Source organism: Gallus gallus, chromosome 1, assembly GCF_016699485.2.
Source record: "Gallus gallus isolate bGalGal1 chromosome 1, bGalGal1.mat.broiler.GRCg7b, whole genome shotgun sequence".
NCBI lineage: Eukaryota > Metazoa > Chordata > Aves > Galliformes > Phasianidae > Gallus > Gallus gallus.
In genome coordinates, this window is record NC_052532.1 from 114,364,099 (window position 1) to 114,379,098 (window position 15,000).

The window sequence follows — 15,000 nt, forward strand, 5'->3', positions numbered from 1 at the left end:
CACAAAATCAGCATGTCACACATGTCTTTGCTTCCTAAGGAAGGCTTCAGCTTGCTGACAGGACAAAAAAAAAGGAAGAGAAAGCAGACAGGGCCTTTAGCAGTGCTCTCCAGGCTGGTTCAGACAACATCAGAGTTTCTTCAAACGGAACAGCTGCAAAGTCAACATCCCCAGCCTGAGCTGCTGAGCACTGTCTTCAGTTCCAGCATCACCCACCTCCTCCTCGGCATCAGTGAACCACCTCCTGCTCGGAAGGGAAGGAGACACCAGGTCTCCCTTCTCTTCCCTGCCAGGGGACGGGAGCACCAGGGCCTTTCTCCCTCCCAGAACCTCAGCTTCGCTGGGCACAGCAGCCCAGCCATCTCTCCTGTAGAAGTGACTCCCTACCCCCTGCCCCCTCCAGGCCTTCGGGAGCTACCCAGAAGGGGATCCACCATCCTGCCTTACAACCCCAGAGGCTCCCACCCTTACCTCAACTGCTCCAGGGCCAGAACCACCTTGAGGGGCACTGGGGAGACTGGGGTGCCCAAGCAATACTTCTTCAGCAAGTCCTGCAAGTCCCAGAGAGACACGGTCAAAGTGGGCAAGGGGCAAAGCGAGAGTTCTTCCGCCAGACCCACAGGCAGACACAACTGCCACACACCAGCCCCATCACTCGCGCATTTCCCACGGAGGCAGTGCAGGATGCAGCAGCTGCACAGCTGGTGGACCTCGCCTGCTGCCCAGCCGCTGCCTGCCAGCACCCAAGGTCCCCGCCAGCTGGAGACGTGTGGCTGAGGGACACCTGTATGGCTCCGGGGAATTGAGCCTCGTAGCACAGCCCAAAACTCCGCTGCAGACAGCCCTGGCTCTGGGCACTCACCGTCAGGATCTCCAGCAGCTTGCCCTTCAAGGAGGGGTTAAAGCAGGCAGAGTCACCCGCTGCTTGGAAGGCAGAGCTGAAGTCCGTGATGCTCTGCAGCAGCGCAAGCGTGTTCTGCAGGTCCTGAGGCCCAAGAGAGAAGAACATTCTTTCAACTGCGGGAAGGGCCAAGGGCTGCAAGGGGAACACGTGGGGGCAACGCTAAGGGAAGGGCTTGCATCTTCATCTGAGCACAAACCAGTCCCCGAGGGACTTTTGGAAAGAGAAGGCCCATCTCAGCATCCCCCCATGTGGAGGGGCTGCAGCTGGGTGCTCAGACAGCCTGGCACGCTACGAGCTCTCACCCGGCAGCTGCAGCTGTAGAGCAGCAGGATGTTGCCCACGATGTCTCCCTCCAGGCGGGCAAGCAGCTGTTCTTTGGAGGCACGCAGTGCCAAGCTGCCATGGGCACGGATGAGAGCGCTGCGGGTGGCCTGAGCTCTTCTACTGTCCAGCTCCATCTGTGTGGGAAGAAATGCCTTGAGACACTCGCTCAGCAGCCCCCGGTGCCCCGCGATGCACCTGGGCTCCCAAGTGAAAATAAGGCAGCAGAAAGCCAAGATGGAAATGCGTAACGCTTCACCTTCTTGCGTCTGGAAATCCTTCCCTTCTGGCCTCTGCACAGCCTGGACGCAAATGTGGTGAGCGTGTCCAGGACTGTGTGGAAGTTGCTCTCAGCAGCATGGCTGAGAAGAGAGATCATTCCCTGCACAAAAGAACAAGGGGCAGTTGGCGCAGGCCCGAACCTACTGGTACGGCCAGCCACAGTGGCCGGGCTGGTCCTCGCCTGAGGGAAACAGCAGCAGTGAGGAGATCCAAAGGCCCGGAGCAGGGCCACGAGAAGCCCTCTGCCCCAGGGACAGAGCGGGGATGCTGGCAGAAGCTGGCTGGGAGGAGACCTCACCTGGGCCTCAGAAGGCTCCTCTGCATTTGCTTCCTCCAGGTGTTGCAGGAGCTTCTCTTGGATGTGGAGGACTTCCTTACAAGCTCCCAGCACTGTCCCCAGAGCCTTGTACAGGAAGGACTGCATGGGAAGGGAAGAGAAGGGATGGGAAGGGAAGGGAAGGAAGAAGCTGAGATGTGGCAGCAGCCTGACCTGCTGGGAGAGGGCCAGGTGGGAAGGACCCACGCTCCCTGGGAGACGCTGAGAGCAGGTGCAGGGCCGAGCTTTAGCCACCCCCAGGCAGTTTGCAGGGAAAGGCCCTCTGGGGGGCACGGGCCAGGGAAGCAGCGTGAGCGGCCCGTGTGAGCAGAGCACCACCCGCAGCCCCTGCGCCAGTTGGGCACCTGCGGCTGCACCGCTGGGTAGAGCCGGGGGGAACCCACCTTTTCTCCAGAGCTGCTGGGAGAGCTGCTCAGCCACCGGCTCAGCTCGCAGCTCAGGCCCTTGGTCCAGGCCTCATCCTCCATGGTAGCCAATGACGCCCTCAGGAACTGTTGGAGAAGAGGAGAAGCCAATGTTTCCTTGCCCTTTGCCTCTTCCCACATTCCCACATCGCCGCAGTCTTCTGGGGAGAGGTGACTGGAAGAGCAGTCCCTCTCCCAGCTCCCCCCAGCATTCCCTCCCTTATAGCCGCCTGCTGCTCTTCTCCTAGGACCCCCCCTTGCGCTTGGGACAAAGAGGAAGAGGCAGCACCACAGAGGCGTGCGGCCGCTCCACAGCAGCATTTGAGAGGCTGTTCCTGTCCCGTATGGGAACGGGGCTCCTTGAGACAGGCAGACGCTTCTCTGCACCCTGCCTTCTGGCAATGCTGTACCTCTAGGAGGCGCTGCTCCCACTCTGCAGAGTCCGGGAAGCTCTCATCTTTCCCTGCACAGCAACAAGAAGCAAAAGACCCTTGCTTGGGATCAAGCCACAAAGGAAGAGCTGCTGCAAACCTGGTTTGCCTGGGCACTCGGCACTGCCAAACTGGGACCTGCACACCCTACGCAATGGCCTGTCCCTCCCCACAAACACTGTCCCAGCAGGAACACAGAACTGCTCCAAGACTGCTATCTGAGGGGACGTGAAGGGCCCATCTGTGCCCTGGAATGGGCAGATCCCCAGGGGGAAAGGTCCCCGGGCCTCAGCGCTGTCTCCCTGGAATGGGAACAGCAGCAGAGCAAGTGCTGGGCTGCAGGCAATGCTTCCCCTCTGCCACGCTGCAGAGCTCCATTTTCACTCCCCCCCCTTCCCTGCCTCCGCCCCTCCCTCCCCACCAGCACTTTACCTTTGAGGCACTGCAGCAGCAGGGGGATCTCAGCAGCCCACATGGCCCCCACAGCTCTGTGGATTTTGCCGTGGAGGTTCAGCATGAGGAGCAAGGCAGCGGCCTGGAGTTCGCTGCCTGCAAAAGGGCTCCCTGCCACCACCTGAGTGAGAGCAAGGAGAAGCAGGGTCACTTCTGCAGCAAGAGCAGCAGCGTCTCCCAGGAGGGAAGCGCAGCTTGGCTGTGCCCTGGCAGGCAAGGAGCAGCCAGCAACTTTGCCCGTGGTGCTGCAAGCCCGGGAAGAGAATGGCATCCCCATGGGTGAGGCAGGTGCTGGCGTGCTCGGCCATGCTGCTTCCTCCTCGGGGCTCACGGCACCGGCCTCTGGAGCATCTACTCACCAGCAGGCGTGCCAGCAGTGTCTGGGGAGTCAGCAGTGGGCCTGTGGGGAGAAGGAAGTGCTGAGTGAGATGACGAGACACGCTGTGCTCCCCCACGTGCACCTCCGCTGTCCATTCTTGGTGCCGTCACGGGTCAACAGAGCTCACTGGGGGAGTTTCTGCTCCTACCTTGAAACATGGAGCTGAGGAAATGGGGATCCAGGTCTTCTATCTCCCGCACCATCAGGTCCCCTCTCTCAGCCAGCGCTTGGACACAGCGGGAGACCGGGATCAGCATGCCGGTGTACTGGGCTGGCACCACGTACAGCAGCAGCCGGGGCCACAGGAGCTGTAGGGAACGAGGCGGTTGAGCGTGTCAGCTTTCCTGCCTCCGCTCAGAGATGAAGAGGACTCTGTGAATTTCCCTGAGTCTTGTGTGTTTTAGAGCACATTGGAGGAGAGACCGGGGGTGTTGGAATGGGATGAGGAACACGTGGTGTGAAGGCAAGGAGTGGCAGCAGGTCAGATTGTGACTCACTTTGCTCATCCCGCTCGCAGAGACATCCAGTGACCCCAGGATGTCCATACACAGCTCTTGGAGAGCTCCTTCTTCCTGGGCTTCCTGGGCAGAAAGGTCTCCGGCTGCCTGCACAACAGTGTTGTTGGAACACCGGTTACTCTGAGTTCTCAGGAGCCTCTCAGGAGGCTCAGGTGTGGCCCCACCAGTGCTTCTGTGCCAGCCTCTGAGCAGCACGGGTCTTCCAAAGGAAGCTGCTGCCCGGTGTCCTTACCCTTCTTGCCGTGGTGCGGCTGAACTCACTGAAGATGTGCCCCACCACATCCCAGGCTGAGCAGCTCCGGGCGTTAGCACTGAGCACATCCTTGATGAAGTGCAGAATGGCCCTCCTCACCTGTCAGGAGTCAATTGTGGGTTTGATTTTCCTGCTCAGAAGGCAAAGGGAAGCCACGTGCTCACTGGGGCAGCCCTTTGGGCATGAGCAGAGACAACAAGAGCAGAGGAGAAGCCTTGGCTCCTCAGGTGAGGGCCAGGCCTTAGCACCAGGCCGTGCACTTTCCATGCACTGCACAGGGACCCGACCGCTCCACTCTGCCTGCTCTCCCCACAGGAGCCATCGCAACCATGTGGACAGTGCCCCAGCACCTCCCTGGGCACCCCAGCCCTGCCTGTGTTGGCAGCAGCATCACCACCCCGACAGCGCTCTCCTTTCCCAAATCAGCTCACCTGGATCCTGGGGTCGCTGCACAGACACTGCACAGCCTCCACAACCTGGGGCAGCTTCTCTGTCATCATGGGCTCTGCAAGAGATGCGCAGAAGCATGCATGGAGGCACAGCCCAGATGGCAAAAGGGATCCCTGGAAGTCCCGACCTGTGGTACTGACCATCAGAGCGAGCCAGAGCATCGAGCAGACCCAGGGCTGCCACGCATCCAGCCTCCCTGTCAGCGCCCAGCTGTGACTGCAGAAACTGGACCGTTTCCTCTGGGCAGATCCGGGCTGCGGGGAGGAAATCCCGCACTGTGTTAGCAAGAAACTCGCACCCATTCCGGAGGTTTGTGAGAGAGGTTTTGGCCAGGGCACCGCCAAGCATCGCCAAGGCTCCTCTCCTTACCCTGCAGCAGGATGCAGTGGGTCAGCTCTGCTCTGTCCGCCTCGCTGTGCTCCTTGGTGTCATCAGAGAGCTGTGGGAACAAGGTCCGTTGGAGAAAATTGTATCAGTATTGAGGATAGAAAAGAAACTTTGCTGCCAGCTCTCATCTCCCTTGGCACTCTCAGTGAGAGGACATGCAGACAAAACACAGCCTGACCCACAGCATCCCTGGGGGCACACACACGGCTCTGGAGCAGCCACGGGCATGCAGGAGCTAAGGCTGAGCAGCCGGCAGAGGCTCGGAGCTTTGCAGTCCTCCTGAGACTTAGCCAAGAGGGAAGCTGCTTTGGGCGCAAGGATAGGCTCCCCTTACCTGGTAGAACACGGCGCTGGTGATGGCCAGAAACTTGTCCTTAGGGATGACAGATGGAACTCCCTCTAAGGCCTCCAGGAAGACACTGAGGCTCTGCAAGAGACCAGGAGAGGAAGAAAGGGCTGAAGCCACCTCTAGCCACTTGGGAGCAGAGAAACTGATTCCCAATGGTTTGTCTGCTGGGAGAGCTCCCGCACAGGCGTTCTGGTTTGTCCCCGCCTCCCAGCAGCACCAAGAGAGTCCCTCTGCTCTCAACCGAGCCCTGTTTGGGCATCGGTTGCAGGCATTTCCCACCCAGCAGCCCTCTTCTCCCCCATCAGATGCAACTGGACGTGGTCCCCCTGGTTGTTAGCACAGAGCTCCTCAGGCACCAGAGCCCCACAGCGGTGGTGCTGGTGAAGCCTCTCAGCCCCAGGAGGTGGGCCCCGGTGACTCCTGGCTCCCTTCTGGCTCCTGTCCGGGTTGTTCCTTCCTTGACTGAAGAGCTCAGGAAGCCTCAGTCCTCCCTTGGACACCTATTCTGTCTTTCTCCAAGGGCTCCTGGCCTCCTCCCTGCGTCCCACCGACCCCTCGTGGCACTTGCACGAGCCCCACATCCACACTGAGCCCTGCAAAACGTCTCACCTTGGTCACCCTGCAGGTGTCTTGGACCTCCTGATATGGGTGCACGAGCCAGAGGAGCTGCTCCCAAACGTGCTCTCGGCACAGCTCTTCTCGAAGGAGGACAGCCATCATGGCAGCCACAGCCCCGAGGACCGCCTGTTTGTCCTGGAGAGGGATGGCAGAGGCCCAGCGTCAAAGACCGAAGGTCTGCCCTTCCTACAGGAGGGCTTTCTCTTTCCCTTCCCCTTTCCCATACCCCCGTGCCCAGTAGGAGGTGGGCTCTCTCTGGAGGGCAGGGAGCTTTTCCCCACACCTTCATCCCCAGCTATTCCTGCCACAATGTTGTGACATGGGGCTGCTTCCTGGCAGGGAGATCCAGCCCCAAAGCACAAAGCCAGTCTGGGGCCCTTTGCAGAGCCAGCCCGCTCCCTCTCATCACCCTTCTGCTCTCAGCCCGCTGGGCACAGACAGAGCTGCCGACACGGATGTCCCCGCTGCCATCCCGGGCTGGGAATGCAGCACTGCTCACCTTTTCCTCCTTGCAGTCCTGCCAGTTCCTCAGCACAGAGAAGAAGAGCTGGGAAAGATTCTGGTGGACCTGTTCGATCTCCATGGCAGGCCAGGGGCATTGCTTTCCAGAGCACAAGTGAACCTTGACTCCTTCCAGCCACTGTTTCACAACTGAAAAAAAAAACAAAACAAAAAACAAATGAATAATTCATTAAAAAAAATAAAATTGGAAAAAAAAAAAAAAGAAGGAAAAAAAAAAGGATGAGAGATTGAGAGAAAAGGGAACCTGTGAGAATCTGCAGCAGGGCGAGGTGCAAGGACTGCCCCAAGCCCCTCCTGCTCTGGGCCGGCACTCACCAGCACAAGCAATGCGCAGGGTCCGGCCGCCTCTCACCCAGCCCACCACACTGCGCAGGCCAGCCAGCATCAGCCACACGAAGGGGATGCACTGTGGAGCTGCAGAAGGGAAGGAGAAGGCCATGGTCAGAGCCCCGGCAGCGAGGGAGGAGGGGCTGCAGCCCTGCATCCCCCAGCTCAACGCAGATCACGCGCAGAGGGGAGAGACCCCTTCAGGAGGCTGAGGGCACTCTACCGTAGCTGGTGAACAGTTTGCTCAGGGTGAGGAGCACAAACTCCTTGGACATCTCCCCCACGGCCTTCAGGTGGCCCTGGAGCTCGGCCATCACCAAGCTGAAGTGAGTCCGGGCCAGAGCCACCAGGACATCGCTGGCAGCCATCCTCACGCTGTCCGGCACGCCCTGAAAAAGAGTGACCGGTGACACGCGGCACAGGAGACTGCCTGAGGCCTTCCCTTGGAAGGGCTAAGCCCCTGCTGTCCGCCAGCAGAACACCAGCGCGGGCAGGCGGCTCCCTTTGCCACCTTTGGGAGTGACCCCTCACCTGGGCTGCCGTCAGGTCCTGGGACACCTCAGCCAGCAGCCGGTTCACCACTCCGCACGGCGGGCGGCTGTCACCTTCCCGCAGGACGTGCTCCAGCTCGCAGTACGCCTGCGCTCGGTCACCCTGGGGACAGGGATCAGTCCCGTTTTGCCTTGCCCTTGTTCCCGGGGAGCCGCCCGCTGCCACCCATCGCTATGCCGATGTGCTGCCAGGGCCTGGCACCCACAGGGCCGTGGCACTGGGGCAGGGCAAGGGCTGATGGTTGGATATCCCCATCTCACCTCCTTGTCTTGCAGGCGCTGCAGCAGCAAAGTCACGGCACAGGGGGGGACAGGGCTTGCCACCCTGCCTCTGGCCCTGCGACGTGTACCTCTGGGCACGCAGCCCACACAGGCAAAGAGACCTGGAAGGAAAGAGCAGAGCAGCTGCCACTGGTGTTGCTTGGAGCCAGGGCCGAGCATCCGGCCAGCTCAGGGAGGAACCCAGCCCCTCCCACAGCGTGGGGTGGGCTGTGCCGGCACATGTGTGGTCGGCACGGAGAGGGGAGAGAGCCTTCCCCTTGCTGAGATACCGGGGAAACCACGGTGGGCGGCTGCACTCAGCAGAGCAAGGACAGTGCTAATGGCATGCCCTAAACAGGCGTTGGTGGCACACGTGCTCGGGCAGCATCATGGTGTCCAGAGAGGTGGAGGGACCTCACCTCGAAGGGCTCTCAGCCGCTCCATCACTGCAGGAAATCTCCAGGTAGACACAATGCTCTCTCTGGGTCCTCTTCCTGCGCCTCTCGCAAGAGACTGAGCCACCGCTCCCACCGCTGCCACAGGGGTGGAAGAGGCAGCCACTGTGACATCACAGCGAGGAGTGTCACCTCACAGAGAATGACGTGCCCTGGGCTAGGGACCAGCCAGCATGCAGGGCAACCTTGCAGGCCCCAGAACACAGCACGTTTTTGTGACGCACTCAGCTCTGGGGTGGACGTGTTCTGTGCTGGATCAGGGAATCACCTCAGGTGATGGGGTGAGGGAGAGCCCCTGCCAGGCAGCAGCTGCCAGGTGCCATTGCTCAGCATTGTCTTAGTGACTGGGGACTCCATACAAGGAGGCACTGCAGCCCCCATTTGCTGCCCAGACAACCTCTCCAGAGAGCTTTGCTGCCTTGTGGGGGCACGTGTCAGAGACGTTAAGGAGACTCCACCACATGTGATCAAACAAGACCACCGTCCACTTGCTGTCATTCAAGTAGGGTCATGGGAGGATGCCATGAGAAAATGGCAGAACATCAGAAAGGGACTTTGCATCCCTTGGAAAGACGCTAAAGGGATCGGGAGAGCCAGGACTGTTCCCCTCTGTCCTCCTGAGCTCCCAGGAGGGTTCTCCTCTGTCCTCCTGACTGGTGACTGGGTCCCAGAAGGAAGGAGGAGGACAGAGGAGGTAAATTACTGGCTGAGGGGATGGTGTCGGGATCGAGGTTTTGTGTACCCTGATCTTGGGCACGGCTTTGAGAGACCAGGTGTGAGCATGAGACGGAATGCGACTGAGTAGCTGGGGCCAAAGTGCTCTGGTGAGCAAGCTGGCTGGGCTGCTTACCAGAGCGTTAAACAAGACTTGATGGAGGAAGGGGATGGAGTTCCTTGTGACAGAGAAGGGCCTGGGAATGCTGTCTTTTTTAGTAAACTGTGTAGAAAAACCTCCCAGTTGTCCAGTAGGATTCCAGTAGTTGCGAGGACTGTTCAGAGAAAATAACATTGCCAAGAGCCCGGCTTAAACCTTCCTGCATCCCTCTAGAGATACCTGCACCCTCTGCTTCCCTACAGTGCCCGTATAGCAATGCACACCACATGGGGAATAAACAAAAAGAACTAGAGATCCGTGCGTGCTTACAAGGATGTGATCTCATTGCAATCCCAGAGACATGGTGGGACAGCTCACACAAGTGGCATGCTGTTGTGGGTGGCAAGGCAAGGTGAGGTGGGGGACTTGCTCTTTATGTGAGAAACTGCTAGAATGCATTGAGCTCCACTGTGGGAGGGGGGGGTGGGGGGGGGGGGATGATGAAGAAGTGGATAGCTTGTGGGTAAGAATTAAGGGACGGGCTAACATAGGTGACACTGTTGTGGGTGTGTGCTACAGGCCACCTGATCAGGAGGAGGAAGTGGATGAGGCCTTTTACAAACAGCTGGAAGTAGCCTTGCCACCCCCGGCACTCGTTCTTATGGGGGACTTCAACCATCCTGATATTTGTTGGCAAAGTAACAAAGCCAGGCACACAAGGTCCAGGCAGTTCCTGCAGTGTATTGGTGATTACTTTCTGACGCAGGTGGTGGGGGATCTGATGTGGAGGGGTGTGCTACTTGACCTTGTTTTTAGCATCGAGGAAGGGCTGGTAAGGGATGAGAAGGCTGGGGGCAGGTTGGGATGCAGCAATCATGAGGTAGTGGCGTTCAAGATCTTGTGTGGAAGAATCAAAGCAATAAGTAGGAGTGCTACCCTGGACTTCAGGAGAGCCTACTTGAAGGTATCCCACGGGCTAGTGTGTTAGAAGGTAAGGGGGCCCTTGAGAGCTCATTGGCCCTTTAACTCCGCTTCTTCCGAGCTTAAGATCGGTTGTGGAAGACAAAACTGTTTTTTTGTTTTTTTTTTGGCTCAAAGTTTGCTTTGTGAGGCCTTTCTTGTGATAAGACTCTAACTGACAGCCGTGAATTATCTAGAGGGGCAAGTGGTGGGCGTCACCGCGCCACAGTACTTCTGCTTATGATTGTAAAGATAAGCAGAAGGACCAGCAGTCTTGTTCAGGGGGTGTGGCTTGAAAGAGCTGACCACTGCAAAAGGTGACAATGCTTGCGTGTGGCAACGCAGGCACCACTCCCTGCTGGTTTACGTGTTGGGGCAGGTGTGCCATGCTAACAGGGAGAAAAGAAGAAGAAGACCAAAATCTGAGAAACTGGGGATAAAAGGCCCTCACTAAACTAAGGACTGGGGAGAAGAACTGCCAAAGAAAAGAAATCTTTGACAGAGTGTCATGGTTTTATGATTTTTGTTATCACTATTCCACATCATAACATCATGAAAAGCATGGGGAATTAAAGAGTTAATGGGACTGACAAGGGTTCTGTGGACTGACAACTTTCCGGATACCTGGTTCTCAGAAGAGAGGAAGAACTACATACCCCAGAGGACTTTGCGTTCAGAGGGGAAGATAAGACCCCCAGGTCACAGGACTTGCTCTCTTTCTCTCACTGCCTGGCAGTGTGCGGTTGTGCTCCCCAGCTGTTTCACCTTCAATTCAGAGCAAGGCCTTTGGTTTTGGACTCTCTCTCATTTTATTTGATTTATTAGTCTCAATTCCAATTATATTGTACTATATTGTGTTATCTTGCATTCTGATCTCATATTTAGTAAAATTTACTTTATATGAAAACAACTGTATTCCTTAGATGGTTGCCACTGTTCTGTCTTTGGACCCAGCTCCCATCTCCCTACACACTCCCTTTCCCTTGTTGAGCCAGTGGGCCGGCGGGCCTGCTGTTTCCCTGTCACAGACACGGATGGATCTAGATAACTCCGTGACATGGAGGAATTCCCCGGGAGGGGAAGAAACCTCTTTGGAAGAACCCCCCGGGGCCTGCTTGCTGCAAAGCTTCCTGGCTTTCTCCCATCCCCCACAGTGATTGGAGGAGATCCTGAGATCAGTGGACATACTTTTATCCACTACTCTGGATACCCTCTCCAAGCAATTGGAAGAGAAGAAGGCTATCGGGCGCAGTCAACGTGGATCTACCAAGGGGAAGTCATGCTTAACCAACCCGACAGCCTTCTCTGATGTCATCACTGGCTGGGTAGGCGGGGGGAGAGCAGTGGATGTTGTGTGCCTTGACTTCAGCAAGACATTTGACACCGTATTTCACACCATTCTCTTTATGAAACTTAGAAAGTGTGGGGTTAGATGAGTGGAAGATGGGTGAATTGACAACTGGTTGACTGGCGGAGCTCAGAAGGTTGCCATCAGTGGTGTGGAGTCTGGTTGGAGGCCTGTAACCACTGGTGTTCCCCGGGGGTTGGTACTGGATCCGATCTTGTTCAACATCTTCATCAGTGACCAGGGTGAAGGGATGGAGTCCACCCTCAGCGAGTTTGCTGAGGATACAGAGCTGGGAGGAGTGGCTGACACACTGGAAGGCTTTGCTACCATTCAACCAGACCTGGACAGACTGGAGATGTGGGTAGAGAGGAACCTGATGAGATTTCACAAGAGCAAGTGCAGAGTCTTGCGCCTGGGGAGGAATAACCACGTGCATCAGTACGGGTTAGGGGATGACCTGCTGGAGATAAGCTCTGCAGAGAAGGACCTGGGTGTTCTGATGGACAACAGGTTGGCCATGAGCCAGCACTGGTTCCCGAAACATCAGAACCATGCTCACATACATATAACTAGGTGATCTTCAAAGTTTCTTCCAACCCAGACCGTTGTATAATATTTGTAGTGTATGTTTTGTTAGATGGATGTGGGCTGTCTGAACAATCAGATTAAAGCTGCAAGCGTAAGTGCTCATAAGACAATTGATGAAGTACTTGATGGAAATTTCTTTAAATAATACAGCTCTTTTAATTTTGTTTTTGTTTTAAAATTAATATAGTAGCGTAAGTGTAGAGAGACATTTGCTAGTTAGTGTAAATTTTCACTGTGATCATACATGCTTTTCTCTCTCACATGCCCTGCCTGTGCTTCCCTCCCCTGTAATCCTTACAAGCCTTCAAGTAAGCTCTGTGGCAACTCAGTCACAGAAAACATGATTGTGATCTTCCAAGGCACTCAGAGTGTTCCCAGAGTCCTGTTTTTTTTGTTTGTTTGTTTGTTTGTTTGTTTTTTTGCCACAGGGCAGGCTTGCTTCTGGTTTCCCTAAAGAAAGTGATAATATTTCCATTGTCTCAAACACGATCCATAGGCAGAGCTTCTCTTAAGTGTACACTATTCTATGATTCTATGATCTCGAGGGAGGTGGGAGGCAAATGGATGAGGCCAGGCTCTTCTCGATGGTGTGTAGCGATAGCACAAGGAGTAACGGTCTAAAACTTGTACGTAGAAAGCTCTGTACTGACACGCAGACGAACTTCTTTGTGGTAAGGGTGATGGAGCACTGAAACAGGAGAGGTTGTGGAGTCTCCTCCTACAGAGATATTCAAGACGCATCTGGACAGCTAGCTGTGCGACCTGCCACAGGGTTCCGGCTTTAGCAGAGGAGTTAGACTCAGTGCTGTCTTGAGGTCTTTTCCAGCCCCCGTGTTTCTGTGATTTCCTCGTTACCCTTTGCCTGCAGTCACCCACAGTCCCCAGGCGCATCCCAGCAACTGCCAACTGGAATGAAAGCCGGTAACTGGTGGCCATCTGTATTGTGTCCCTCCTTCTGGTTTACGAGTTGTGTCTCTCTGGCACCGTGGGCCCCTTCTGACACAGTGGGCTGTCCCTGTGCTCAGAGGCAGTCCTTCTCCTCCGGCAGCCACAGAGTGCCATGGCCCTTGCTCAGCTTCAGGCAGTGCCACGGCACAGCTCTGAAATAGACTTGGGCAGGAAAGTTCTGTGCTGCAGAACACTGTGGCAAGCCTTCTGTATTGTGGTGGGGTTGTCCCCTGCTGCTGTTCCCCTCTGGCATTACTGTGAAGTTCTATTTGGATAATGACAAAAGCTGTGGGGCTGCTCACACCCTGTACCCTTCTGGTACAGGGAGGCCTCCAGCACCCACAGGCCGCAAGCATTGCTCACTGGTTCTCTTCTGGTATGACAGCACTGTCTGCCTATTACTGCTGCTAAGACCTTCCTTTTGCCGTGGAAAAGGGATTGCCTCTGCTAAATCCATCCCATGCAATTAGCACGTGGTTCTTGTGGTTTCTTTCTCATACAATCTCAGAATCATAGAGGTTGGAAGGAATCTCTGGAGATCATTGAGACCAACCCCCCTGCTAAAAGCAGTTCCCTACAGGAGGCTGAGCAGAAAAGCGTCCTGGATCACCCCCCTCAAGATGCTGGCCCCACTCTTTTTAACATGCCCCGGGATACCATTGGCCTTCTTGGCCGCAAGGGCACACTGCAGGCTCACGGCCAGCCTGCTGTCCGTCGGGACACCCAGGTCCTTCTCTGCAGAGCTCCTCTCCTGCAGGTCAGCCCCTAGCGCAAAAAATACGCAGCTGTGCTTTCTGTTTTGCTACAGGAATTAGAGAATAAGTTTCAAGACTGCCAAAACTTCATCCACTTCTTTGTTTCTTTGCAGCTCCATTTTCCGATGACATAAATACTGGGTGATACATAAATTACTGGGTGATTTTCAAATGGAACGTGTAGAGCTGCAATCTAAAGCCTGTTCTCTTTATTAAACAGTAAAAAAATTAAAAAAAATTAAAATAAGTTTTGTTACTTATTATATTATCTGATGCATTTTCTGAGGGCTGCTCTGAAAGTAATGCCTCTCATTGTATGGTGTTGGCCCATGACGTCAGAGGCGGATGCTGGTGGTGTGGCAGTAGGGGCCAAACCTTCCCACCGGTATTCCATGACGTTATTGCCGTGCGACAGATGGCAGCAGAGGGGCAGTCTGACACAATGGGTCTGACGTGGAAGTGCACGTGAAGCAGAGGTGTGTCACTGAACTCCTCCATGTGGAAAAAATGTCACCCACTGACATTCATCGACGCACACGGAGCACTGAAGACGACCAAGCAGTGGATGTGAGCACGGTGAGGTGGTGGGCAGTGGCAATAGCAACAGTAGGTCACCTCTGCGGGTGCAGATTGTTACAAGCACGGTATGCAGGCTCTTCTTCATCACTGGTGAAAAGGCATAGCTCATGGTGGGGACAGTTTTGTAGCTGAGAATGGGAAGAGGTTTCAAGAGGGATTACAGCTCGACTATGTGGAACCATTTTCAAAGTGAGTTAAAGCAGGATCTCTTTCCAAAAGTCGGGCAGCCTGTATCTGGATGGCAGAGATGTTGGCATTAAGGGGCTGCATGGCCCTGGGCAGCTGGGAGCAAGTCTGAGCCTTGCTGCCACTGGGCGCACGCACTCACACAAACAGGTGTGCACACGTGCATGCGTGCAGACACGCACACGCACGCACGCACGACTGCCCTAGTGACAGAAGATACAGAGAAGACAGTGTTACTGAGTGCTTTCTCTGTCTCTGTCTATACTGCTGGAGGCTGTCCTGAGGAGCCCTGTACCCCTGAGGCCCCAGAGGAAGTCGGGATCAAGGAGGAGTTTGCCTCAGTTGTTGAGGACTGGGTTAAGGAGCAATTAAGCAACCTAGACATCCATGGTCCTGATGTGATGCACCTGTGGGTGCTGAGGGAGCTGGCAGAAGTCATTGCTAGGCCACTCTCGGACATCTTTGGTAAGTTGCGGGGAACAAGATACTATAGACTGATCAGCCTCACCTCCATCCCTGGAAAGGTGATGGAAAAACTTATCCTTGGCACTGCCTCTAGGCATATCAAGGATAAGAGGGTCATTAGGGGCAGTCAGCATGGCTGCACCAAGGGGAAGTCA

The 15,000-nt window shown here is 55.8% G+C and overlaps 2 protein-coding genes across 3 annotated transcripts in view; both read right to left on the reverse strand.

The window, feature by feature from the left end:
- The window catches only part of LOC121107832 (maestro heat-like repeat-containing protein family member 2B), a 5,676-nt gene extending 2,682 nt beyond the window's left edge, over window positions 1-2,994 (reverse strand). Inside the window, exons 1-8 of the mRNA XM_040654069.1 lie at window positions 2,659-2,994; window positions 2,228-2,335; window positions 1,806-1,925; window positions 1,485-1,607; window positions 1,207-1,362; window positions 863-985; window positions 472-551; window positions 1-54 (exon numbers count right to left, since the gene is read on the reverse strand). The exon at window positions 1-54 is cut by the window's left edge and continues 82 nt beyond it. Coding sequence (XP_040510003.1) covers window positions 1-54; window positions 472-551; window positions 863-985; window positions 1,207-1,362; window positions 1,485-1,607; window positions 1,806-1,925; window positions 2,228-2,311 — 740 coding nt within the window. The 5' untranslated portion in view covers window positions 2,312-2,335; window positions 2,659-2,994. The remainder of the gene's footprint in view (window positions 55-471; window positions 552-862; window positions 986-1,206; window positions 1,363-1,484; window positions 1,608-1,805; window positions 1,926-2,227; window positions 2,336-2,658) is intronic.
- Window positions 2,995-6,682: 3,688 nt separating this feature from the next.
- LOC121107833 (maestro heat-like repeat-containing protein family member 2A) lies at window positions 6,683-9,806 on the reverse strand. 2 transcript variants are annotated; one of them, XM_040654096.1, is made up of 5 exons: window positions 8,167-9,804; window positions 7,748-7,869; window positions 7,467-7,589; window positions 7,159-7,324; window positions 6,683-7,022 (listed from the first exon to the last, which is right to left on the reverse strand). In XM_040654096.1, exons 1-5 carry the CDS (start codon window positions 8,189-8,191, stop codon window positions 6,778-6,780), a joined length of 681 nt encoding a protein of 226 aa, XP_040510030.1. In that variant the 5' UTR covers window positions 8,192-9,804; the 3' UTR covers window positions 6,683-6,777. The 2 variants fall into 2 exon arrangements, with proteins under 2 accessions (XP_040510030.1, XP_040510019.1); XM_040654085.1 differs by having other exon boundaries at window positions 7,748-9,806.
- Window positions 9,807-15,000: the final 5,194 nt, after the last annotated feature.

What these genes read in the sequence shown, in the direction of transcription:
- LOC121107833 (XM_040654085.1), bottom strand. Translation starts at nt 7,927, where the DNA reads ATGCTCGGCCCTGGCTCCAAGCAACACCAGTGGCAGCTGCTCTGCTCT. An exon ending in AGCGCCTGCAAGACAAGGAG is followed by an intron (nt 7,590 to 7,747) that starts GTGAGATGGGGA and finishes CCCTGTCCCCAG; the next exon opens with GGTGACCGAGCGCAGGCGTA. An exon ending in AGGACCTGACGGCAGCCCAG is followed by an intron (nt 7,325 to 7,466) that starts GTGAGGGGTCAC and finishes ACTCTTTTTCAG; the next exon opens with GGCGTGCCGGACAGCGTGAG.